The 23,973-nt window shown below is 50.5% G+C and overlaps 7 protein-coding genes across 7 annotated transcripts; 1 reads left to right on the top strand and 6 right to left on the bottom strand.

Moving 5' to 3' along the window:
- Positions 1-62: 62 nt before the first annotated feature.
- IAR55_000543 (uncharacterized protein) lies at positions 63-4,754 on the bottom strand (the record flags this gene model as incomplete). Its single annotated transcript, XM_066943677.1, has 20 exons — positions 63-469; positions 558-675; positions 738-810; positions 875-894; positions 965-988; positions 1,060-1,186; positions 1,286-1,461; positions 1,547-1,765; positions 1,905-2,039; positions 2,096-2,116; positions 2,206-2,297; positions 2,409-2,515; positions 2,613-2,629; positions 2,700-3,018; positions 3,136-3,187; positions 3,255-3,596; positions 3,675-3,691; positions 3,783-3,988; positions 4,150-4,398; positions 4,533-4,754. 20 exons carry the CDS (start codon positions 4,752-4,754, stop codon positions 63-65), a joined length of 2,943 nt encoding a protein of 980 aa, XP_066806219.1.
- Positions 4,755-5,684: 930 nt separating this feature from the next.
- On the bottom strand, positions 5,685-6,343 carry IAR55_000542 (uncharacterized protein; the record flags this gene model as incomplete). Its single annotated transcript, XM_066943676.1, has 3 exons — positions 5,685-5,785; positions 5,888-6,048; positions 6,237-6,343. 3 exons carry the CDS (start codon positions 6,341-6,343, stop codon positions 5,685-5,687), a joined length of 369 nt encoding a protein of 122 aa, XP_066806218.1.
- A 96-nt stretch (positions 6,344-6,439) lies between these two features.
- IAR55_000541 (uncharacterized protein) lies at positions 6,440-8,243 on the bottom strand (the record flags this gene model as incomplete). The annotated part of the gene is made up of 3 exons (XM_066943675.1): positions 6,440-7,759; positions 7,837-8,148; positions 8,217-8,243. 3 exons carry the CDS (start codon positions 8,241-8,243, stop codon positions 6,440-6,442), a joined length of 1,659 nt encoding a protein of 552 aa, XP_066806217.1.
- A 1,378-nt stretch (positions 8,244-9,621) lies between these two features.
- On the bottom strand, positions 9,622-14,004 carry IAR55_000540 (uncharacterized protein; the record flags this gene model as incomplete). The annotated part of the gene is made up of 14 exons (XM_066943674.1): positions 9,622-9,663; positions 9,806-10,531; positions 10,607-10,890; positions 10,947-11,032; positions 11,092-11,318; positions 11,378-11,460; positions 11,525-11,707; positions 11,775-11,920; positions 11,989-12,609; positions 12,667-12,871; positions 13,027-13,272; positions 13,473-13,564; positions 13,778-13,903; positions 14,000-14,004. 14 exons carry the CDS (start codon positions 14,002-14,004, stop codon positions 9,622-9,624), a joined length of 3,072 nt encoding a protein of 1,023 aa, XP_066806216.1.
- A 679-nt stretch (positions 14,005-14,683) lies between these two features.
- On the bottom strand, positions 14,684-16,679 carry IAR55_000539 (uncharacterized protein; the record flags this gene model as incomplete). The annotated part of the gene is made up of 9 exons (XM_066943673.1): positions 14,684-14,742; positions 14,801-14,955; positions 15,017-15,111; positions 15,183-15,563; positions 15,634-16,056; positions 16,135-16,233; positions 16,302-16,327; positions 16,382-16,455; positions 16,570-16,679. The coding sequence occupies 9 exons, from the start codon at positions 16,677-16,679 to the stop codon at positions 14,684-14,686; spliced, it is 1,422 nt and encodes a 473-aa protein (XP_066806215.1).
- A 1,390-nt stretch (positions 16,680-18,069) lies between these two features.
- IAR55_000538 (uncharacterized protein) lies at positions 18,070-19,976 on the top strand (the record flags this gene model as incomplete). The annotated part of the gene is made up of 7 exons (XM_066943672.1): positions 18,070-18,198; positions 18,313-18,387; positions 18,447-18,697; positions 18,864-19,161; positions 19,319-19,496; positions 19,591-19,684; positions 19,823-19,976. The coding sequence occupies 7 exons, from the start codon at positions 18,070-18,072 to the stop codon at positions 19,974-19,976; spliced, it is 1,179 nt and encodes a 392-aa protein (XP_066806214.1).
- Positions 19,977-20,040: 64 nt separating this feature from the next.
- Positions 20,041-23,766, bottom strand: IAR55_000537 (uncharacterized protein; the record flags this gene model as incomplete). The annotated part of the gene is made up of 2 exons (XM_066943671.1): positions 20,041-23,574; positions 23,635-23,766. 2 exons carry the CDS (start codon positions 23,764-23,766, stop codon positions 20,041-20,043), a joined length of 3,666 nt encoding a protein of 1,221 aa, XP_066806213.1.
- Between the last annotated feature and the right edge of the window lie 207 nt (positions 23,767-23,973).

Raw genomic sequence — 23,973 nt, 5'->3', positions numbered from 1 at the left:
ACCTTGCATGCTTTTTGATATCAAGCTCGTACAACAACCTCAAGACCCCATGACGATCAATGCTAACCATTCAATGACCCCCCCCCTCTGCCTCTCTTAGCTCTCCTCCCCTTCCTTCTCTTCTTCTTCCTCCCATTACTTTCCACCCCTCCTTCCCCTGTCTGACTGACTTTCAACAGATCAACAAAATGAGGGAACCTTCTCACCGCAGCCGCCATAAGCTTCTCATTCTTGACAGTCTTGACCTTTGGCATCCAGTCCTCTCTCAACAGCTCGTGCTCGTACTCCGGTGCTTCAGCAGCAGTGAAAGGATCTCCCTCGTCGTCTTCGTATTTGTCTATATACTGGGAGAAAAGCTCTCCGTCGGGATGATAGTGTTTTCGAAGGTACATCTTGAATAGCAACAGGAGGAGGATGGGTAACGCGGAGCCGACAGCCATGGGTGCTGAGCGGGTCTTCAGGGTGACGGCTGAGCAAGGGCGCCAGGGATAGAGCGATCAGTCAGTATGTCCACTCGATCAAGGAGATGCGCACGCAAGTGTCAGAGAATCACTCACTGACAAACATGAGCAACTGCATCATCACCGTTGCCACTAGTAGTCTGTTTATGATGATCTCCCAGCACTTCCCATCCGTCTCCTTACAGTCTTCCACATATCGAAGTTGATTAGCATGCTAAAGTTTTCGCGACAGTCAGTTCGACTGACGTCCTTGCAGTCTCCACCGACTCGACTCACCACGATGTGGGCAGACCAAAAGTAGATAGTGGCGCAGATCACCACGACTGGAGCCAGCGGGGCGTACATGAGACTAGCAGAAGGACAGGCCCATTCAGTATGTCTCTCGCAGCTGAGCAACTACCGGACAGTCTTACCCTACTACCATCGCAAACAGCTGATCAACCAGGGTGTAAGCCGGATCTCCCTCCATACGACTACGCCTTTGCCACTAACTGAGGACTCACAACATGGGAATACTCGATGGCAAACTATACAACGATACGGTGACAGTGAGACATCGTCAGTGCTGAAGAGCCTGTTGACCTTGCCTTTCCCTCACCTCAAAGTTCTCAGGCTGTACTACTTCCGCCAGATCATGAGGAGTCTTGAACGTCAACAATCCAGGCACCTTCGTTATGACTCGGGGTAATTGAAGAAGTTGTAACCACATTACAACGGAGCGTATACTAACGCAAGACACATTACATCAGCTTCCGATATGTGACGAGTGATCATGCCCTCCGTTTGATACGAAGTATTATCGTATCGCAATAGGAAAAACTCACGGGTACCAAGATAGCCAATAGAGACTCTCTGTGATATATGCTCTTGTTATTTTGGCTGGCAGATTGCCTAGACTGGCGTATATAGTCGACCAATTTTTCTTCCCTATATCCTCGGAGATGGTGAGATATGTCTCGTATACTACGCCCAAGAGGGAGAAAACGATGAAGTTGGAAAACTAGAAGATCAGCTAACCCGTCAGCTCGTCGTTCTCCCCCGTACCAGCTGAGGACTCAGAGAATGTCACACTGGACAAGACTTACCAGCAAGAACGCAAATAGTTGCCTGATCACCGATCGATCGAGCTGACCTCTTGTCAGAGCTCCAGACCATCTCGCAAGACGTCTCATAATGTACGGTAAGAGATATGAGAAGAGAGCAGAGATGGAGGCTGGCAAGATGCCTGCGGCCACTGTGAAGATGGCCTTGCCTGCATCGGACGAAGGTTCCAGGTTGGCAAGCGGTGACCAAAGACTGATTGCCTAGTGAAGTAGAACGAATGGATCAGCTAACAATCCAGCGTATTCGTATCGTGGCAACCAGTGCTCTCAGAACGAAATGGCGGATCAGGCGACGTGTGGCACCGGTATAGATGGTGCACCGAGGCTATGGCTGACTTACTGTGTTGAGGTTAGCCAAAAACGTCACAATCATCAAGGGGATAGTATTGATGAAGCAGATGACAACCAATACTGCTTTGCCGATGGCAGCATGTGAAGCCCGCGATTTCGCATCCATCTCGAGATTTTTCCAGAGCTATTCTCAGATTTAGTATGAGAATGTCATCGCATTTACCGGCAATCACAACTTACGACGTTATGCGATCTTGGAGCCTACACACCGGCGTATCAGCAGAGTGAGCATCGGCCTACGGGGGTCTTGTGATAGACAACAAAGGGCTGCCACCTGAAATGCAACTCACTCTCTGGATATGATAACCAGCCTCGTTCAAGACATCTTTGCTATTTTTCAGTATATCTCTGGCTTTCTTGGCGGTAGGCACAGTGAGGAAAGCTATCCACCCACATCGGTCAGCATCGTAAAGTCAGTCATCACCGAGCCATTATGTTGGCGATTTGCAGCAATTGCTGGATGCTACCGCTATGTAGGACAGGAAGAACGTACCAGAGGTGATGGTACCTCTTAGTGGGGTATACCGTACGTCAACTTGACCTTTTTTGATGTCGGCTTGCATCGCTTCGATTTCATTCTTCGCCTTGAGCGCTTCCTCGCTAAAAGAATGGGATCTCAGCAGCCGACAGCCCCGGTAAAGTTTCGGCGAGGTGTCGAATGTCGAAGGAGTCTCCTCCACTCGTACCAAACACTCACACTCGACTTGCTGCGGACTGCCGACCCATCTTGGTCAGTCAAGGTTCTGAAGGGACGCAAAGTCTTACGTATCAATATCTTACTCACCTTTGACATACCACACAATCTCCCTTTACAGCCGTCATAACTCACCCCTTTCCCATTCCCATAAAACGTCTCCATTGCCACTGCGTCTATCGCCCAGTTGAACGATTTCTTCTTGAACTCCTCCATCTTCTCATGGAGGGGATTCATATTATGGACGGCGAACCATACGGACGAATCTATTTTGTCTCTATCGGGACCCAGGACGAGGGCCCGGATCTCGCGTTTGGCATCGGCTACGGTGTTGATGTCCTTATTGCGATTTGGGCGTATAGCGAGATTGGTTATCATCAGTGTCTTGAAAGATACCTCGTTGTAGTTCCTGTGAAAAGCTTGAATATCAGCCATAGTGCGATTTCGGCAATACCGCAGGTAGCGGCAGTTTTACCTCTGTACACGTCACAGTGGTCTAACAGCCTGAGACAATCAGTACACTCACATATGCGTCCATTCCTGAACCAGCTTGAGATGATGCCCCGAGCTCCTTGCCACTGCCAATGAGATTCAATCAGAGACCTTTCCTCATTCAAGGCAAAAGTGTTGGACTTGATCACACACCGAAAACAATCACAAGAAGGGTCACCATCAATTCGAACGCAATGTGGACAATCAAGCCATTACTCGTAACGTTTGCAGCTGTCAATAGTTGCGGGTTCGAAATGATGGAAGTGCTTGACGTGACATTACCACTCCCACTACCACCACCAGAACCCTCGGAGAGGGCGGCGGAGTTGTCACAGCTCGCATCTGTACCGGGCGTCAATGCGCTCGTTCCACCGAAAGACGTTTGGGTGTTGATGTAGTAATTGGCGATTGCAAGGAGTATGGCAAGAAAGGATATCGAAGAGAAGAGGTACTTCAGGAGTCGGAGGAAGAGGAGATAAATCGTGGCGTCGAGACCTGCGCTCGGGACTGTCAGCACACGGTTAGGGTGATAGTTGAAATGGTTCGTGGTCGGGAGATACGCCCAGCACGCACCTAAAGCCCAAAGCAACCTGAGACAGAGGGTCAATATGACCATCAGATCAGCACATTACTCATACGCTGTGAGTAACATTGTACCCCCCAGCCTGTATAGGCGCTCACTGCAAGTCCTGCTCAAACAAAGTTTTTGGCTTGTCCTTGACCTCCGGCTTATCACTCTTCAAACCTTCCTCAGAAGCGTTCTGCACACCAGCCTCCCCATGATAATCCCCTTTGCCACCACGAAAGGACCATCGTATAAGTGAACGTAACTCCAGCGTGGTATCGTCCCAAGCGGGTCTGAGCCATCCTCCAAATCCCGGGGGATTCTGTAAAGCCACACGTCAGTCTTGACAGTCCGGATTATTTATCAGTCAGCAACAAGATACCCGTCCGTTATGGACACAACTTCGATGAATGGCATCCAGCGAGATCTGCTAGATCACAGAGAGCATTGGTTCGACCAATCTGTGATATTGACCACACTCACATTGGGAACTCTCGCCATCCATACTCCCGAACCATTCCCCTGTTCAGGGAAAAACGTCACCCTCCCTCTGTTCCGCTCTTCCTCTGATTTCCGTATCCTCCCATATTCCTCTTTTGTAAGCTCAGCCATCAAAGCTTTCGCTTTCTCCTTTTCGGCGGGTGTGAGAGATGGTTTGAGCATCTTCAGTCGGGGCAAGTATATCAACTTGAGTCGGTTCCGGACGAGTGAGTAAAGGAGAACGATGAGGATCTGCGCGATGTAGTAGCGGTTAGAAGAGAGTATCGAGCATAACCATGAGCACGGCTGTGTCATCATCATGATCAAAGATAAAAAGGACGATACGAGCTGGAATGAAATGTAGAATAGTCGAATTAGAGACTCACAGAACCGACCGCCGTGGCAGCCCACGCCGCAAGGATGGATCGAGCAGAGACATTCCAGTGTTCTTCAGCCTCTTCAATCAGGTCCGAAGCTGATAGTCCCCCAGTATGAGCCGGTCGTGATATTCCTGTCGCCGTGGTATCTGTGTCATTGATGGCGCGGATTGGGAGGTTGTGAAGGACTGAGGCGTGGTAAGGCGCCAAAGAATGTGAGAAAGGCGGCATCGATGAGCGTTATGTTCTGGTGTCACCGTCGTCCATGTTGCATTTTCGAGAAAATCGACTGAAATCGCATCTTGCTGATCGGTCTTGCCGCTTGTATTTACTGGCGAACACTTTTGCAGGAGGCGATGAAAGATCTTGACATGTGAGGGATGAGTGTTTGAATGAGTTTGATGGGTGTCTACCTCTTAGAGTCACTGGTCGATGCTGAAAGGATGGCCAAGCCAAGGCAGCACAGAGAAAGGAAGGACTACTTGGTTGTTTAGTGAAGTACAATTCATGAAAGGATGGGCAGTGCTTGTGTGCGGTACCCTATCCTTGACTTTGACTCGGATTTCTGGACTTGTATTCTACTGTAACTTATAGATGTTCCGCCTCATAGTCTTGGACAAACACTGGATCCCAAAGCACTCGCCGGACATGTTCCCGCATCCTCCAGCAATCTGACCTTCACATCCAGGTCCATTCTCTCAAAATTCATTCTGGTACCAAGCTGATTGAGATAGTCTTCAGACTGGACCCATACTTTGTCGCTTCTTCTAATGCTTTCTCATTACCTGCCAGACCGCTCAGGAAGGTTAGGGGCATACTGATGTGCGACAGGGTCGTACCTTGCAAGACGGCTTCGAAGATAAGATCGGAATATACCGACATACAAGTCCAGATAGATTCGATGTTCCGTGTCAAGACGACAATGACCTTCGTGCAAGAGTCGAGAAGCGTAGACGGTATTCACGAAATCGGTGAGGATGCAAGTGATCGTGTGCCAATAGTGTCGAGGAACAGGGAGATTCTCATTCAATCCATTCTGGGTTTCGCCAAGATTGAAACGATACGCAGTGTCATCACGATAAGTAAGGTCGGATAGACGAGAATGAGCCGTTTGACGTATCTGGGACAGTTGCGTTTGGTAGGGTACTGGATTTTCGGCCGCTAGACCTGGCTGGTCGGTCGGTTGATGTCTCGAAAGAAGAGGTAGACGCCATCAACCACAGGTTCAGCGTAGAGTTTTGAGCGACCCAGCGATACATGAACTGCGTCATCGTTGCGAGTATGAATCGCCCAATAGGACAACCGAAGCACGACTGATATACTTACCTTGTTCACTTTCAAGACATTTAGCCGGTCCTACTGACTTGGAACCTTCACGTCCTGTCGGCTCATAGGATGAGGGACGGGATCGGTGAGATGCGAGATGACTTGAAGCCATAATTCTACAGGGAGGTCGGGTCCATTGTGAATGCTGTCATCACATCGTATACTGCCTGCTTGCTGATCATCAGGATTAGCGCTTCCTCTGCAGAACTGCAGTATTAAGATGAGGAGTTAATTGACCGACTCTCAGCTTGGATGTCTTCGCTCTCATCTTGTGATGGAGACCTCTACGGCTTTGTCGGAAGAGGGCGTGAACGAGCTTCACGTTGGCGATGGTCGGACACCATTTCCATTGTGATACATACCGGAACTTCACGAAAAGATGTTCACTTTGTGATGTCTTTTGGTCGTTGATCACACTGTCTTGATATCATAGCTGAGCGTGATCGGACACCGCCGCTCCTCAGGTAGCCGAGGTCCGCGGAGGAAGGCACCATTATAGCATACGAGTGACAACTAGGGGAGATGTACAACCATTCTACCAACGAGTCCAGCTCTGTCTAATCGGTGAAGAGCACCCGCATGAGCCGTTTTTACTTCCACCCATGTAGACCACACGCAGGACACCTGTCCATGTTCTCGACCATCCGGAACCTGACTTCCAACCCTACCTCCTTACAATGTTCTTCATCTTCCAGCACGCTCTTCTTGTCGTGATGCACGATCCACCTCTCCATTGCCGTCTTGATATCCCTATCCTCGCTTTCATCGCTCTCTACCACCTTCAATATCTCCACCGGAAGTCGACGTTCTTCCGTGTACTTCCTCAAAATCCTCCTCAATAAAGGTACCTCGATCCCAATATAAAGCTCTATGATCGTCTTCGTTCTCTTCTTCTTGTTGTGGTTGTTGAGTTCTGTGTTTGTGTCAAGGTGAAAACAGCGTCGCAAATGTTCTCTCAGTCGGATGTAGAATGCGTAATGTAGAACTTGATCGTTCCGATATACCTCCACCACATCTTCCGAAAAGACAACTCGATTGACACATCCTCTCAGAATAGGCGGTTTCGACGATATCGACGTTCGTCCTACACGACCACCACGACCATCACCGCCGCCATCGCCGCCACCTCCGCCACCGCCATCCAGATGATTTACGTTGATTAATGGTGGACGATCCAACTCGTATACCCAAAGATCCTTGTAATCTACACCCTGTACTGCCTTTTCGCTATTCCTTCCAATATTGAAAGGTCCCGAAATCCCTCTCTGACAGATGTATTTCGGTCGAGAAGCGAGATTGTTCAGCTGTCCGACAAAGCTTCTCGGATGCTGAAGCCATTGTCTGATAATGCCCAATGAAGGTGTTCCTGTCGGGTTTCCCCCGTTCCCATTCTCATTACTGAGAGCCAGGACTCGATCGATGTTATCATCCCATTGTCCATCGCCGTATTTCCCAACAGTGATGGCTTCAAGATGAGGTAAGATGATCGGTGGATCTTCTTGTGCAGCGATGAATCCTCTGATCTTTCGCTTGTTGAATCGCTTGTAGTATCCTGTAAGGATGTGAGCAGCTTGAATAGCATTCGCTGCGTCCGTCACGAGATTCGGTAAGATCCCTTCGGATCGTAGATCTCCATCCGGGTTCGGTACTTCTCGTCCGCGTTCTCCGCCGTTCCCAGTCGATGTAGCGTACGCAGCACGGCCTTCCCAAGCGTAGACCAGGTGCAAGCGTTTGACATATTGCATACATTCGAGTTTAGTAAGTTTCCGATTGATCGTGTTACCTTTCGATTTGCTGCTGGTGGAGGCGATGATGGTCGAGTCGGTTTCGTTGAGGTAGCGCAGGAAGCGGAAGGGATTGTTGACGATGGGTTCTTCATACAGCATAGGGATTACAAGGTTGTTGAAGTGCTATTTCAGACCATGTCAGCCGGTCATACATGAACAACAGACTGAGGAGGTGGGGGGGTGGCCAGGCTTCCACTCACTCTGCAGACTCGGGCTAATGTGGAGAGATCGTGTTGATGTAATTGGGACCAGCTACTGTCCACACGAGGAGTTGGCAAAGGTTGTTTGACGAAAGAGAAGATATGTCGCCATATCTCAGCAGGGAGGAAAGGCAGTCCTTGGCAGGGATTGATAGGATCTATGTATGTCTGAGAAGCCTTGCTGGACTTCCTACGAGGGAGGACCCGCTTGATGCTGTTTGGCGAGGGGTTTCTTGCAATCATGATGGGAGCACCGCCTGAGCATTCTCCATCCTTTACCACACCACGATCACTGGTGTGCCGTTGCTCCTCCTAGTCATTGAATCGTATGTCATATGTCAATGAGAGTTCAAAATGCAGCCCCAGTCACGACAACTCACGTCGATCTTGGACGGCCAGGAGCCCATCTCGTACCTGTGCCACGTCCGATAAGCGATAGTCGTCCTCAAGCTGCCGAGTTTCTCATTGATGACACCGCAATGGTCGACCGTTCGAGCATCGCTGAGCGGCAGTTCGTGGATAGAATAGAATCGTCGAGGTGAAAGGATGCTCTGAGACCAGATTCTTTATCTTGACGAAACAGACTCGGCGATCGCCGCACATCACCAACGGCTCGAAGCCCCCATAAGGCGCTGTGGATTATGACCTGTATACTTTGGATGTTGCAGTGATGGGATCTCATAGTCATGTTTCCCGATGTATGTATGTGCATATTTCTTGCTGCCAGATATCGCCCATCGTGATAGACGTCCTTACAGCTCGATCTCAAGACTCATGATCCACATCGATGCTGTTCCCAACTCGCCTAATCCTCAGCCACTGAGAGTCCAGAGATCTGAATCACCCCATGAAACGTCTCCCCGCATGCCTTGCATGGGTCCAGCTGAGGGTGCCGACTTGAACTTTACCTGTGTGTTTCTCGCCTTCGTCATTGCGGGATTTGGGCCCGGGCCCACGATACAATATAATTCTCCGTCGTCCTGTAGTTTCGCTCGACACTTGCAGTCTCGTGCGGGTCCAACAGACTGATCGCTTTCCTCGGTATCTCTTCATCGCGCGCCCCATAGATTCCGACGACGGTCGATGTCTTTGGAACCTTCGCGTACGACAGGGAAGGAACGATCCTGCTGGTGAAAACGAGGTGAAGCCATTGAAAGGACGCTCGAATCGGTCCTCTTCGGTCTTTCTGCATTGTGTAGCGGTCGAACACCCATCGATTGGGCCTACCTGCGACTACGGGCGGAGGTAGGTCGATGCCTTCTGTGTATCTCGGAACTCCTCGCCAGTCGATGTGACGAGAGAAATGTCGTGGACGAAGTGGTAGAGCTCGAGGGAGGTTGGATTTGAGTAGAGTCTGATGGGTCCGTACTGAACATGTCCGCAAACCGCGATAGAGTTACTGATTAAAATGTTTGAAGTTCAATATCAACAGAAGGGGGCGCCTCGAATCGTCCATGTCGACCTCATCCACTCGTCGATGTATTGTCGTGGTCTTACTCTGACGTACATCAAGTTTATCCATGTGTGAAGGTCGAATTACCTTCCCCCCTTCCCCTTATTGATCGACGTCAACGATCGCCGGACGAGCAAAATCTCAGCTGAATCGCAAAGGATGAGGTCAATGTCAACGACGGAACTTTCCTCGTCTGCCACAGTCTTTTGACGATGTCGTGTCACAATATTATGCATAGTCGTGTATATCCCGTCGTTCGTCAATTCCCTCGGGTCTCCAGACAGGTCCTAGTCGTTTAAATCTTCCATACCAATCTGATTCTCTCTCTTTCGTTACAAATCGTCCGGAGGTGGACCCGAGATTTGCACCTTGCCCTATGATAGAGAAGTACAGCAATCAGCTTTGATCTGTAAGCTTCGAAACTCTGGATGAACCCCCCCGCAATCGTCCAAGAGTCATGTATGCCCTCTTGTGACTCGTGATGCTATGGTTCCACCAAGAGACGACCGCACTCACCTCCTCATTCAACCACGCCCCCTTAGCACTCGTCTTCACCCCCTCTTTCTCATTCACCTCCATTTCCGCATCACATAGCCCCAGATCATCGTTCATCAACCAGATAATCCTCTGAGGTTCCTTCGTCGCCGGGTGGAAGAAAGCGTGCGAGTCATTCCCATCATCTATCTCTCGTCTCGAGATGACCCCCGGACCACCGGGTTGAGCGAAATACTGCGTTTCTTCCATATTGGTCGACCCCGCTTCTGCCGCAGACGGGTTGGACCGTAACGAGAGCGGTCGAGATCTTGGTGGTCCTGGTACCGTTGGAGAACTGATCGTTCCTTCCTGCTTCATGTATCCACTTTGGCCGTTTGCACCGCCTCCAACCCCATTCGAGGCATATGCAAAGTCTCTCTGCGTTGTAGAGTCTATTTCCACCATCGTTTCCCGCTTCTCACCCAGACCTCCCATCTCGATGTTTTCGCCCTTTTCTCGTCTCATTCGAGACTCATCGCTATTGGAAGAAGCGGGCGACAACTCATCTCGACTGTTATACCGTTCTGTACCTCCTGTCAGACGCTCCTTGGAGTTGTTCCCTTGGTAACCATCTGCATAGTCCTCGCCGATGATGCTCCCTTCGTGATTCGCCTCCTTTGGCATGCCGTAACTCAAATGAGCCAATGAGAGAGGAAGCGAATCGATCAAGGGACCATAAGACACCTGCAAGATGTACTGAAATGCCGCCTATGGTCGCGAATTACACAATAAGCTATTGGTCCTTCGGACAGCGTCTCGTCATGTCCTCACCGCATCACTCACAGTACAGACAATGAGGACAACCATCAAAGCACCTTGCGGTACCGCTGACGCCTTCTGATCATCGTTTCTAGCCAGGAAGAACAATGCTGCCAAGCAAACCTCCTGAATGTATATACCCACAAACACGTGAGTGATCGCCTTGGGGAAGAATAGACCACCAGTGTCGGTGGACGGGGGCTGATCAATGACCCAGATGAAGAGGTACTTGTACACCAGACCAGAGAACAGAAAGAAGCACGCCCCGAAACCATTGATAATGGGTGATATCACACAGTACGCAATCACTATATCGAAGTCAGCGACGTCTCAGAATTATATTGAGAGTCTGACTCGGACTCACTGATTACCGCATACACGGTGACACTGGGGAACGTCGTACCCCAGCTAACAGTCGACAACTGATACCTTGAGTTGTATACCGATCGTCTGCAGACCACCGTTGTATCAGAATCGAACGTTTAGCTACCAGACTGATCGGTACTCACGGCGATCCACCAAGTAAAATGACCTTGATGTAGTAGATAACAAGGGTAGTAATCCTCAGCAGATTACCCATAGTACCCGTGAACTGGGTCAGAACCAATGTGATGAAGAACGTGGAAGCCGTCGGGAGTTGGGAAGCTAGGGTAGTAGCAATCGAGCCCGGATTATTCACGAATTGTTGGGCAGAGGCGATCAAACCCGAAGCAAGAGTGACAAGCAGGAAGGTGTGCTATTCGAACATTACGTCAGTGTTCACGGGCCGTGATTGGGATAGCCAAAGACACGTACTATAACAAGGAAGATGAAGTAACGTGTCATAAGACTTAGCTCTACACCGTTCTTGCTTGGAGTACCCTCAAAGGAGGCAAGTTCTGCAAGAACAGATGGTCTTCTATGAGTGCTGATGAATCAAATGGCAAGGCGGAGTTGACTCACGCCGAAGGACGAATGGCAGCAACATCATGAGGAGGGATAGCAATACTGGCGGCAGAACACCACTGACAAGACCGGACAACAGTTTGCGTCCGAATCCAGGCCCATTGAGCCAGTCCAACCAGTTCAGCCAGTGGTAGGTTTGGGTGAGCGTCGTGATGTTCGACAGAGCACCGATGAATGCAACTACGCAGGTTGTGTAGCTTGCATAAGCAATGACAACCCCAAAAGTAGCTCGATGGTAGTGACTCACCGGGAGTAGCCCACAAAACAATCAATCCAACAGTGGCAGCATATGATATCGCTTGTCTGACTTTCTGCTCATATGGATTTAGACCGAGGTTTCTCCAAATGACATTGTCGGGTGATTGCTCAGTATACCTGGCGGCCATAGTATAGCTATCAATGCCAAAACGATCAGCTTGTCAATTCTTACAGTTCTGAAGACAACATGTCATTCGACTCACGGTTGATTGTGCGTCAAACACTGCGCAGCCATGTGGGCAGCAATTTGCTGATTGAAGTGGATGAAAGCAGAGTTCAGAGGTGGATAGTGGTCCTCGCTGGTTCCAGGACTTTGCACGTCTCTCATCAATCGGTCTCTGGACTTCTCCAATTCAGCGCTGCAGTAAACAATCTCTTTCCTGGCCCAGTCGATCGCATCCACCTTCTCGCCGATTCCAAGGAAGCCGAGACCGAACGGAGCCCATCTGGGCTTCAGCCGGATGGTAGGACGTTTGTTGCGCGGGACCAATTGGTCGGCACGGCCCAATTCGCTAGGAGAAGCGAAGACCGGTTGCGACATCTCTCCATTCTCGGCAACATCTGCGGACCCGGCGTTGGGCACAGCTTCCGGTTCAGGGACTTGTCCATCGTTGTTACGGTTTGGAGGGGTGAGAAGTTGGGCGTTGATTGGACTCTTCAACGCCTCAGGCACAGGCTTCTTCTTCCTCTCCAGTTTTTCGACCTTTTGTTCTCGTGAAAGCTTATACTTTCTGGCAAATTTGATCAGGTCAACTTGGGCGGTTTCGAGCTTCTTGGTAGCCTTGACTCGACGGTCGTAGAGGTCTGGCATCTCCTTCAGATTTCTGCGGAAGCGTTGACGTGTCAAGGATGATTCTTGCGTCAATCGCAATGGGGCTCACCTATTCAGCCAGATCCGCTTAACGCCTCCTGGCAAGTATGAGAACAATTGTTCGAGCTTGTCCTCATCTAGGTAATGTTTCGGTATACCGGTGACCAGCACAGTGTTCGCTTGCGCGAGCTTCGAGTGGCTTGGGTTGATGAGGTGTTTTTGTCGGACGACAAGCCAGTGTTGCATTTCGCCCCACATCAACCAGAGGATCCAGACTAAGAAGAAGGTCAGCATGGCTCCAGCCCGCCCCTCCCCCTTTCGACAAGCCTTCCTTCATGATGATCTCATCGCACTAGCAGATCTCATCCAAGACCCCGCTCGAAATGATAGCGCTACTAGTCCGCGATTGCACTGACAAACCTGAACTCACAGATAAAGACATAATCGAGAACCAAATGAGCCCAGTACCTCGACTGTCTATTCTTTGCGACGTTTCCAAACGTGAACTTGTCCAAGCCTGACTTTCCATTCACGGATGAGTGCGCAGCGTCGGTGGGAAGGAGAATGAGCCATGAGAGGAACCAGATGGGGATCATGGCTTTCGCCATCATGATCTGAAATCGGACAAAAACGTATGGATCCACGCCGTTCTTATGCAGTATTTCCTCCGGATTGGCTAAAGGGGCGAGTGGGGTTTGGCGATCAGGTGTCAGAAGCAAAGGATCATAGCGAGGGAAGTGGACGAGAAGAACGATGTTGAGTGATTGAGTATCCAGTCGGAGATTTGACAGGGGAAAAGAAAAAAAAAAGAATAACACAGTGACAGGTGATCAGCGTTGTATCTTAACCCCCGTCTCCACACGCGGCCCTGCTCACCCATGATGATCTTGTATAGAGGCATGAATAGGTTCCTGCCCAGTACTGGTGCCTGCACATCTTTCGGAGGGATATATGTTCTAGGCTCGTAGCTGCGATGGGATAAGTTGCCAATTGGTTAGCGAAACTGATCCGACAGTACTCGGCTGGGCGTCACCACCCCAAGTGTCTCGACAATGCAGCACCTGTCGTCAACCATCTACGTCTCTGCTGCTTTCATCTTCCTCTTTTCCCCCTCAGCTTGCTGTCCTGCATGCTAGATTTCCACCGCACCATTCCACAACATGACGAACCCAGCCACTCACATAGCTTTGATATATCTCCTGAAAATCACAAAAGCGACCGCTTCGCCTCCCGCAATAGCCATGTTGAGAGCTAGGGAGGTGACGAACGACGATGTCGAGGCGGAGATAGCATCGGCATTGGTATTCCTATCAGTAGCCGGAGAGGGTGATCAGCATCCATCCTGGGCAAATCAGGAAACGCAGGTTGTTGCTAGCTGAGTGAACGCGTTGCGCTCTACTCACGACATTGTTGCCTCTGACCTCCTCTGATGCAATTGATTATACTGTACCTGTATCCTTCTATCCCTCTATTCCGAAATCCCTTCCGAGACGATACAAGATTGTCCTTTGAACCCAAGCAAACGTTGAGAAACGACACAGTCCTTCCTATCTCACACCAGTTTTCGCTGCAACGAGATCAAGGCAGAAGAGATGAGACCAAAAAGTGAAATGATAAGCAATCATTACGGTTGTGTTCACAATCTGAAATCCCCCCCCCCCCTCCCCCTCATTCCACAACAACAAAGAAGGGCAGATGAAAGCTTAGACTCTGTCCCTGACGTCACTTGCGCTTGTTTTCATTTGATTATTTTCTCTCTCTTTTAAGCTTTCCCTCGTATGTTTCCTTTACGCGCAGCTTCTCTTCTCCGTCTCTCATACTGTATGTCTGTGCCTGCACTTCACCACGCCATCAGAAAAGATGCACAGTAGTCACTCGCCCCGCTCTAGTCCCCGTTGATCATCCCTTCCTTGCTTTTGCATCTTGCCCCGGTGGCTTCTCCCCCGGCGTCAAATCTGGGACGAATACAATTGCTCCGAGACGCGATATGAAACAGGAACGTTGCATCGGAACTAGAGATCATGTTTGGTAGTGCTTCACCCCTGGGCCATTCCTCCAATGTCTCATGCTCGTCGTACCTTATGCATCTACACAGGGGAAGGGAGCAACATCCTTCTTGAGTCTTCAATGTACTCCTTGATTCGGACTGTAATCGATACGAATCAGAATATGATGCTTGACGAAACATTGACAGGACAACTCACCGAGGAATGTGACGGCTTCTCTACCGTCGAGCAGTCGGTGGTCGTAAGTGAGAGCAACGACCATGATAGGTCGGATGACGATTTGTCCATCAAGAACAACAGGCTTCTCTTTGATGGAGTGCATACCGAGAACAGCGGCTTGGGGGAGGTTGATGCTGCCGTCATGTCAATAACGTGACCTTGCTGCCGGCGTCACACAGTCATGATAGGACTCACATAGGGGTTCCGTAGAGAGAGCCGAAGACACCACCGTTGGAGATGGTGAATGTGCCGCCAGACATGTCCTCGATACCAAGCTTGTTGTCTCGAGCCTGATGAGGAAAAGAACTGCATCAACCAACGCCGTTGCCGGTCGCTACACAAAGGGACTTCAGGCACTCACCTTCTTACCCAAATCCGCGATGGCCTTCTCGATCTCTACCAAACCCATACCTTCCGCGTTTCTCACAACAGGAGTCACCAAACCCTTGGGCGTGGCGACTGCAACCGACAGATCAACGTAATCTCTGTAGACGATGGAGTCGCCCTCGATAGATGCATTGGCAGCTGGGATCTCCCTCAAAGCGAGACATGAGGCTCGAGCGAAAGCAGACATGAAACCGAGCTTGACACCCTCGTTCTTGAGGATGCCGTCCTTGTAGAGTTTTCGGAAGTCCATGAGAGACGACATGTCAATTTCGTTGAAGGTGGTGAGAGAAGCTGCGGCGTTCTGAGAAGCCTTGAGTCGTTGGGCAATGGTTTGACGCATTCGAGACATCTTGACCTGTACGACAGAGCGCGCGGGTGTCAGCTTACTATAATAGACAGGCACGTGAAGCCATACCTCCACTCACCCGGGTCTCATTCCTACTTCCAGCGACCTTCTCCTTAGGTGCCTCCTCCTTCTTGGCGGGCTTCTCCTCTTTTTTGGGTGCTGGAGCAGGAGGAGCAGACTCCTCTTTTCTAGGTGCAGGCTTCTCCGATGAGCTTTTGTCCATACCCACCGCGCTCTCCTCCTGCTTCTTCTGGACGTTCTCCCCAGCATCTTTCTCCTTGTGAGATTCAGGAGCGGGATCCTCCTTGTTCCCTTGGTCTGCGTCCTTGGCCTCGGACTTGGCTGCGCCCGAAGGTTGTGATTTCTCAGCCTCGGCAGCACCACCGCCTCCCTCTCCTGGCTCGATCTTGAGGAGATCTTGACCGACTGCGACAGTCGAGTCTTCCTCGGCGAGAAGTTCAGTGATGGTTCCAGACATGGGGGCGTTTACGGATACGTCGATCTACGGGACAGGGATACGTCAGCAGAAGCAGCATTACTCGATACGATTTTCTCGTTGAAGAGGAATGTCAAACTTCACCTTGTCAGTCTCAATAGTAGCAATCTCCTCGTCCTGCTTGACGAAATCTCCAACAGCCTTGTTCCATTGTTTTAAGGTACCTTCTGTGATGGATTCGGCCTAGAAAGCAGAAAGTCAGAATATGGGCAATAAATGCCAGCCGCATATTGCCCTATTGATATACACACCATCTGGGGGACCTTGACGGTTTCAGCTGATAGAGTGTCAGCTGGAGTCATCGAGAAATGTCAGATGAAGAGCAGCTCACCAAGGAGAAGAGAGGAAGAGTGGAAAGCGGAACGGAAGATGATTGTGGATTGAGGCTTGAGGGCGAGTCGGGACCTGCAAAGTGAGGGTATATGCATGAGTCTTTGTCGAACCAGTCGATTAAGAGCTGATCGTGTCGTTCGGCACAGAGCTCTCTGATCCAAATGTCAGCTGAAAGGACGAGCTCACAATTGTTGAGGTCTGACAACATCCCTTGCGACGGTGAGAGTCCTCGCTCCGGATCTCCTCAGAGCAGAGGAAGAAGAGGAAGCGAGAGCTCTTGATGTTGTTCGGAGCATGGCGAGTGGGTGGGAGTGCTGGGGATGATGTAGTGTTGTTGAGAACAGCAAGCAAGCAAGCAAGCAATGACAATTGAAGCAAAGGAAGATGCGAGTATGTCAACGACAGTATACTCAGAGGTTAAAATGACAACCTATGTCATTTCACCGTTGTTTTCTCGGAGCCAGTCAGAAGTCCGCGAATCGCTTGCAATCCTCGCTTCACAACCACTTCCTTCCGCCTCGGAGATTTCGCCGCCCAAGTCCGATGGACCCAAATGAGATGCATGACCGATATTCAGTTCAGCATACATGCTCGTTGGCTGCAAGGCATGGCTGTGGTGCGCATCAAGTAGGCATCTGTAGGGTATCGCTACCACGCCATCGTGCAGTGAAAGCCTGATTGATGGATCTCAAACTGATCACGCACACTGTCCGCAACTGATGACTGCACTGCATGCCAGCTCGGGCATGTTGACGAATGCGGTAAATCGACGGTATTCGAACAGTGCCCCTTGAGAAAAAGAGAAACTAGTCATGCCTGCTGATCGTCTTCTCCCCTATCGCATCTGAATGTGCGCAGTACAAGAAGGCGTTCCAAAGTGCTGGTGCGACTGTGAAAGCCCATGGCGTAATGGAAGATGACCCGAACAGCGATCCCTTGCGAGTGACTGTTTGACAGGAGACGATCGACATGGGTGATCCCCCTTATCCCTCAGACCTCGACCTGGAGCCCTGGTACCAAGTATACAATCGTGATATCAGCAGGCCTGGCGGCGGTTCGTATAGACCAATCGATGTTACCCTTCCCGGAGTGTCCTCCGTCAGCGTACCTGTCTGCCCACCACCCGATGCCCGGGAATCCAATAACAAGTACAAGATACAATTTCTTTCTGTCGTTGATGCCCCTGTCTATCGTGTATGTAGACCAGCAGCAGATTCCTGCTCCAAAGCACCTCTCGATCTGGGAGGAAAGATGGGAGATGCTGAGCTGACTTTGAGTTCTTCAGCCTGAGCACTGTCTCATGCGAACCCCGTCATGATGTGTGAAAGCGGCTGTAACGTTCGCATCTTGCATCTCTGAGAGATACAGACTTTAATTGACTTCTCTCTCTTCACGACGTTTCATACCATGTATCCATACAATCTACATGAATGCGAGACCTCGATGTGATAAATCCATGTATGCATTCGGTGGACCTTTAGAGTCGTGCTTTTACGACATGACAACTGGACCGTTGAAAGTGGAGGTTGAATTCCTCGAATGCGACGCGTCCAGAAGTCGAAGCAAGGCCAAAAATCAATCCAGCATCGCTCATGTTCCAAGCCCAACATTGCAGTTCTGAATTCTGAGAGCTCTCGGCGTTGTCATACATCCTGCTTTGCTTGTCAAGTACCACCGTCGACCACAATGCTGATAGCTATCATCGGTACGCCTTCTTCGGGCAAGAACACGATCTTGGAATACCTCGATAAGAAATATGGTTTCAAGAGAATTGGGCTGGACCAACCTGCCGGAATCCAAGATGGTTCCAAGCTGGTAAGTGCAGGTACCTCCGATAAAGACACATGCTTCTCCAGCTCGCTGCTTCTCCCAGATGGGGAGGTATGTATCTGGGGTGATGAGGCTGACGGTAGCTGTGCTCTGGTACAGAATGGCGCAGAGCTTGACGTGCCCATCAACGAACTCAAGGTGACTTGTTCAAGCTCGACTCCTCCTCTCGAGTCTGTAAGTCGTCTCCTAAGCAGTCGGTCACTTGTTCGAGCTAATTCACCATTGATTTAAAGCCTTCGATCAGCCCAGCATCCTCTGCGTCTGCGTCTGCGTCTGCATCATCATCATCATCATCTTCATCATCGCTTACTTTCCCAGGCTCAGCATCGATGTTGGACTATGTCACGCGAAACTGGCTCGCGCATAATGTGACTACTGATTTGAGGAGTTACGAGGATATCGAACCGTTCATGAAACGACCGTTCTTCTTGTTGGTCAGTGTGGACGGACCGCTACGAGTGAGATACGAAAGGGAGAAAGCGAGGTGAGTGGGAGAGACTTGGCACTTAAAAAACGATTTGGACATCCATCGTCGAGTTATGGCCATGATGGCCAAGCTGTTTTCGTCTTCCGGAACGAGGATGACCAGTCTATGTGCAGAATGTGCCGGACATGTTTGCACTGGCTTAACGAGTCTTTTGATCTGTTAGATTATCAGCCCGAGAAGGCCACACCATGACCCTGGAAGAATTCGTCGACAACCACGACACACTCCTCAACGGCTCCCTCCCCTCCACCATCACCACCTCCTCATCATCCCTCGGCTCAATCGGTGCCCCGACCACCTTGTCCCATCATCCCCAAACAGATTTCAGGCGGACGTTATCTCTTGCGCATATTTCGATCTGTAACAATTTCCCCGACGTGTCGGCGTTGCATTGGTATCTAGATCGATTGGATTTACTGGATGAAGAGCGGTTGAGACCTGGTTGGGATACTTATTTCATGGTGAGTTGGGTGTCAATTTGGTGGACCAACCCCGAACCCTATCATCTCCTTCAATTTGATTCACGACCAAAAGTTGTCAAATTCGTGGGAACGGAAACCCAATGTTGTGACTTCAGACGGACCATTTGCTGAGCTTGTTTTCTCTCACGTCCCACAGACCCTCGCATCTCTCGCTTCACATCGATCAAATTGTATGAAGCGCAGAGTAGGCGCCCTCCTCGTCAGATCGAAACGGATCCTATCAACGGGATACAACGGTACGCCTCGCGGTACGAGAAACTGTAATCAAGGCGGATGTAGGCGGTGTAATGGGTCTGCAAGGGGTGGCGAGGCCTGTGAGTTGATTTGCCTGTTGACCATAATTCTCGGATGCAGGAGAAGGCCCATGAGTGAGAAGAAGGAATGCTCACGTTCCTGCTCGCATTTCAGTGGACGAATGTCTCTGTTTGCATGCGGAAGAAAACGCTCTTCTCGAAGCGGGGAGAGAAAGAATAGGCGACGACAGTGTGATCTACTGCAACACGTGAGTTGTGCTTCTCCTTATCAGGTGTTTACCCCCCTTCTCCCCAGGAGCCGCCTTCCTGTCCCCTCCCTGCCTTTCCTGCTGTTCTTATTACTTGAGTATTCCATCTCGCTGACACTTACGCACACACACACACAGCTGTCCATGTCTCCGTTGTTCCGTCAAGATCGTTCAATGTGGGGTTCGCGAGGTCGTCTACAATCAGAGTTATAGTATGGACGAAGCTTCCGCTGTCATCTTGAAAGAAGGAGGGGTGATCTTGCGTCAATTACATATGCCCTCGGCGGTATGACCAACCCGTCCTTCCGTGACCAAAGGTCACATATATGCATGATTCTTCACAGACATGTCGCCTTCTACACCTCTGCTAATATGATATTGGCATTTCCACCAATATCCAACCTCTCATCCGTCAACCAATCCCAAACTCCGTTATCACCCTCCATCCTTCCCAGCGTCGCATTCAAAGCCAACCACACTGCATCCCCATCTCTCTTCCCTGACCTCAAATACAGCTCTCTCGCAGAAGACTGTAATTCCTCATGTGTCCTCTTATCTAAACAAGGTCTGAAAACAAGGACGATCTCCCATAAAACACTTTCTGAAACTGGAACTTCTTCGACGATGAATTTCGCAGTCTTCAGAATCGCAAGATGTAATCGATGAGAAACGGTATGCGAGCTTTCTGTACCCATAGTAATTCCCGCTCCACCAGATCGTCTCGTCAACGCTGATCTTTGGTCGAGTAGTCGTTGAGCTTCTAGCAGTTTCTTGAATCTTGGCCAAACATGATCTAATACCCTTTTACTCATGAAATCGCCAACGTGTTCACACAAGCTCGCGATCACCTCGGCCGACTCGGTGACCACATATGGCTCAGGATCATCCAATCGGTTGAGGATCGATCCCCAGGCGTTGTGGATGAGGGGTAAGAGATCCGATTCCCGATTGCCCGAAGCGAGGACAGGTACAGCGAGAGATATGAGAGCTAAGACCTTGGAGCGTAGGAATGGCGAGCGATGGGTGATGAAATAGATGGACTTCTCCAATATACGAGCAGCGACTTGCTGCGATCGAGTCGCAGGTGTTTCTCCATCGCCATCCTCCATCTTCACATCGGGGTCAGCCTCTGCTTCATCCTCTGCTTCCTCTTTCGGTGAATCCCCCTTGCCCCAAGCATGCTGAGGTGCTCGCTCCAAGATATCTTCTATCACCTCCTTATTCCTCTTGTCCCTCTCGTCCGACCATTTGAAGAAGAGCTCAAAGTCGTTCTCGGGACTGGGAGGCTTCTCAACTCTCCTGAACTCTTCCAACTTCTTTAGCCGCCCTGCACTGGGACCATCCGCATCGACTTCCGCAGCCATCACCTCAATGAGAGTTACTAGCACTGCCAGTAGGCTGGTTGCTAGGGTTTCATAGCCGTGATAATCGTCCAGCGCGTCGAAAATCTCGTCAACTACATCGTGCACTAAAGGGACAATCGGCTCGCCTACCAGTCTGATCATCGCTATCAGGACCAGAGGTGCCGTCGAAGACAAGCGCTTGTGAGTGAGTCGTTGTGTGACCACATTTATGACGTAGTCCACGTTATCGATAACGAGGTTCTGCGTCGAGGCATAGCCAGAGTGGTACGCTACTTGCGCTAAGGCGATCGAAGCGTACTCCTGAATGATATTCAGAGGCGAAGCGAGGTGCGAGAGAATAATGTATAGTGATGTTAACAGAAGGGGGCGGAAAGAAGAAGATAGAACTCGCGAACACAGAGCGAGAGTCTGCAGGGACAACGCCGTCAAGAGGCTTCGCTGCGCCTGAACATGCAGACGCCTTGTTTCTGCTGCCGCAAAGGTGTTCGGTAAGGGCTTCTTGTCGAGAAGGGTAGTCAACGTGTCTAATCCCTTACTTCGTTCTACCGGTAACAGTGCATCCGATGTTGAGTCTTCCTTGTAGCTGGTGTATTCCTCCTCCTCGTCATCGTCATCATCGTCGATAGCTACAATGATTTTCGAGACGTCTTTCGCCATTTTCTCCACTGCCTTGCTGACTCGACCCTCCACTCCCTCAAGCTGAGAGGTGGCCATACCGTCGAGCAGCTTCTCAGCAACCCATAACGCCGACACGGCTTTCGCGATTTGTCGTCTCCTATTGCCTTTGGCGAATAGCACGAGATACTCCACAGAGTGCAATGCTGGCTCTCCTCCCGCAGACCCCAATGCAAAAAGCATTTCTCCCAGAGCTCTCACTGTCGATGCAGACTCGACATATCGTAACGGTAGGTTAGGGAAGTGGGCATCCGTTGGTGATAGAGAACTGTTACCATCTTCGAGCAATGAGGGAACAGCTGAGCCATTCAACGGTCTCTGTTCCCACCCACGCTGAGCTGTCCGTGCGGCAAAATTGCCTGCTGCCGTCCAACCTGCCAGACGACCGAACTCGAGACAGTCCAGTAGAGCCCAGCTCCATCTCTCAATCGCTCCGTCGGGACCTAGAAGATCTGCAATCGCGTTCCTCTTCGACGTTTCCGCCAGTCGACTTGCTTCGCTTGTGGTTTCAGCAATTGCGGTAATCAGCTGCGCTAGATCCCCAACCTTCGGATCTTGCTGCGAGGTGACGAGTCTAGGAACGGAGTTGATAGCGTTGCTGAGTATATCGAGCAGTGTAGGTCCGAGCACAAGATCGTCTTTGTCAAGTAGTTGACGAAATTTTTGACGAGCTTCGAGCTGAACTGGGTCGAAGGGATCTCGAGACAGGAGGAGAAGGGCGGTCAACGCACGCGGAGTAAGATGAGGAAGAGATTCGTGACATTGGTCGGCCAGCGAGTACGCTAGTGATACCGCCGCGTGTCTAGCAAGGTCCGACGTATGGGATGAAAGAAGGGAAAGAATTGCCGGGATAGCAGAAAGGAGTTGGGTCGATGTGAATTCGAGGTAGGAGGAAGTCAAAGGCGGGAAGGGGTTGGCGAGAGTAGAGGTCGAAGTGGAGGAGGGAGCTAGGGACGGCGGCGGCGGTTCGTTAGGCGGTGAAGGGTCGACCGTTTTCTCCCATTCTTCAGCCAATTGACTCAGATCATCGACAATGGGTCGAATAACTCCGACCTCCCTTAGTTCCGAGTCGCTCAACGTCCCGACTACTACATCTTCGATCACTCCCGCTGCTTCCTTGGCTACTTCTCCTTTGAGAGATCTGCCAGCAGCGTGCACCAGCTTGGACATGGCACTGACACATCCGGGCAGGACAGCAGCGAGCACTTCGTGCTTTCTCGCAAGATACACCTTGATCAGGGGCCGAAGTAACCGCAACGAAGAAAGCTGAAGTTGCAGGTAAGGAGGAGATGGCGCAGCGGTCTCAAGGAGGAACGTTATCGTTTGGAAGAGGGTGGGAAGAAGAGGCGATTTTGGGGTTGCAAATTGTTCCAGCATAGCCGGATTTGGATGTGTACGGCTGGACGAGCTCGCGTTGGGCTCGAGTAGAGCGGCAAGGAGGTTCACAGCTTGCAGCTGCACTTCCTGGCCGACCTCCTTCCCCTTCCCTTTCCCCTTGTCCTTGACTTGACTAGCCCCAATTCTTGGACCGACAGCAGCGATACTGAATCTCCACAATTGTTCCCAAGCAGTGATATCCATTCCACCATCCAGGTCTCGCCATGCACGAACAGTATACGCCAATAACCGGAATGCAGCTTCGAGGAAGTTGTCAGGGAGGGAGGAAGGGTCCGCTTGGCGCATGATGTTCGTGATGGGAAAGAGGATATAATTGATCATCGCAGCGTCCAGAGCGGTGGACGGCAGCGAAGAAAGGGTTGATGACAGGGAGTCGATGAAGTGAGCATGCTGAGAGTGAGGAGTCGGAGGCTGAGAAGCGATCCCCATGAGCGCTACGCAAATGGGCTTGACCTGCGCATATGAAGGCATCAGCTGATGACGAGACCACAACCTCATCAAATATACACTGACCTTGCGGAACGTCTCCATCCTAGCTTGTTGACCTTGCAGCATAGTTGGTCTATTCTGCGTCCTATTTCCAAATGTCGATGATTGAGCATGACTGGCAGCCAGGGCGCTGAGCGAGCTTGGGATGAAAGGCATGTCACCACGTACTCCTCCTTTGTCCTGCGATCAGATTTGGTCTCGGACTGAGCTGCTATATGTTTCTCAAAGTGGTGACAGTCATATCTACCTTGCTCAGATAGGAGACAATGCATCAACATGGATATACATCTTCGAAGGAAAGAGAATGTATGTGGTGGAGGCATTGAAAGGCGGAATATCTATTCCACCCACTTAAGACATCCG

Source organism: Kwoniella newhampshirensis, chromosome 1 (genome assembly GCF_039105145.1).
Source record: "Kwoniella newhampshirensis strain CBS 13917 chromosome 1, whole genome shotgun sequence".
NCBI lineage: Eukaryota > Fungi > Basidiomycota > Tremellomycetes > Tremellales > Cryptococcaceae > Kwoniella > Kwoniella newhampshirensis.
The sequence above is the reverse complement of the archived record's forward strand: the minus strand, read 5'-3'. Positions and strand labels throughout refer to the sequence as shown.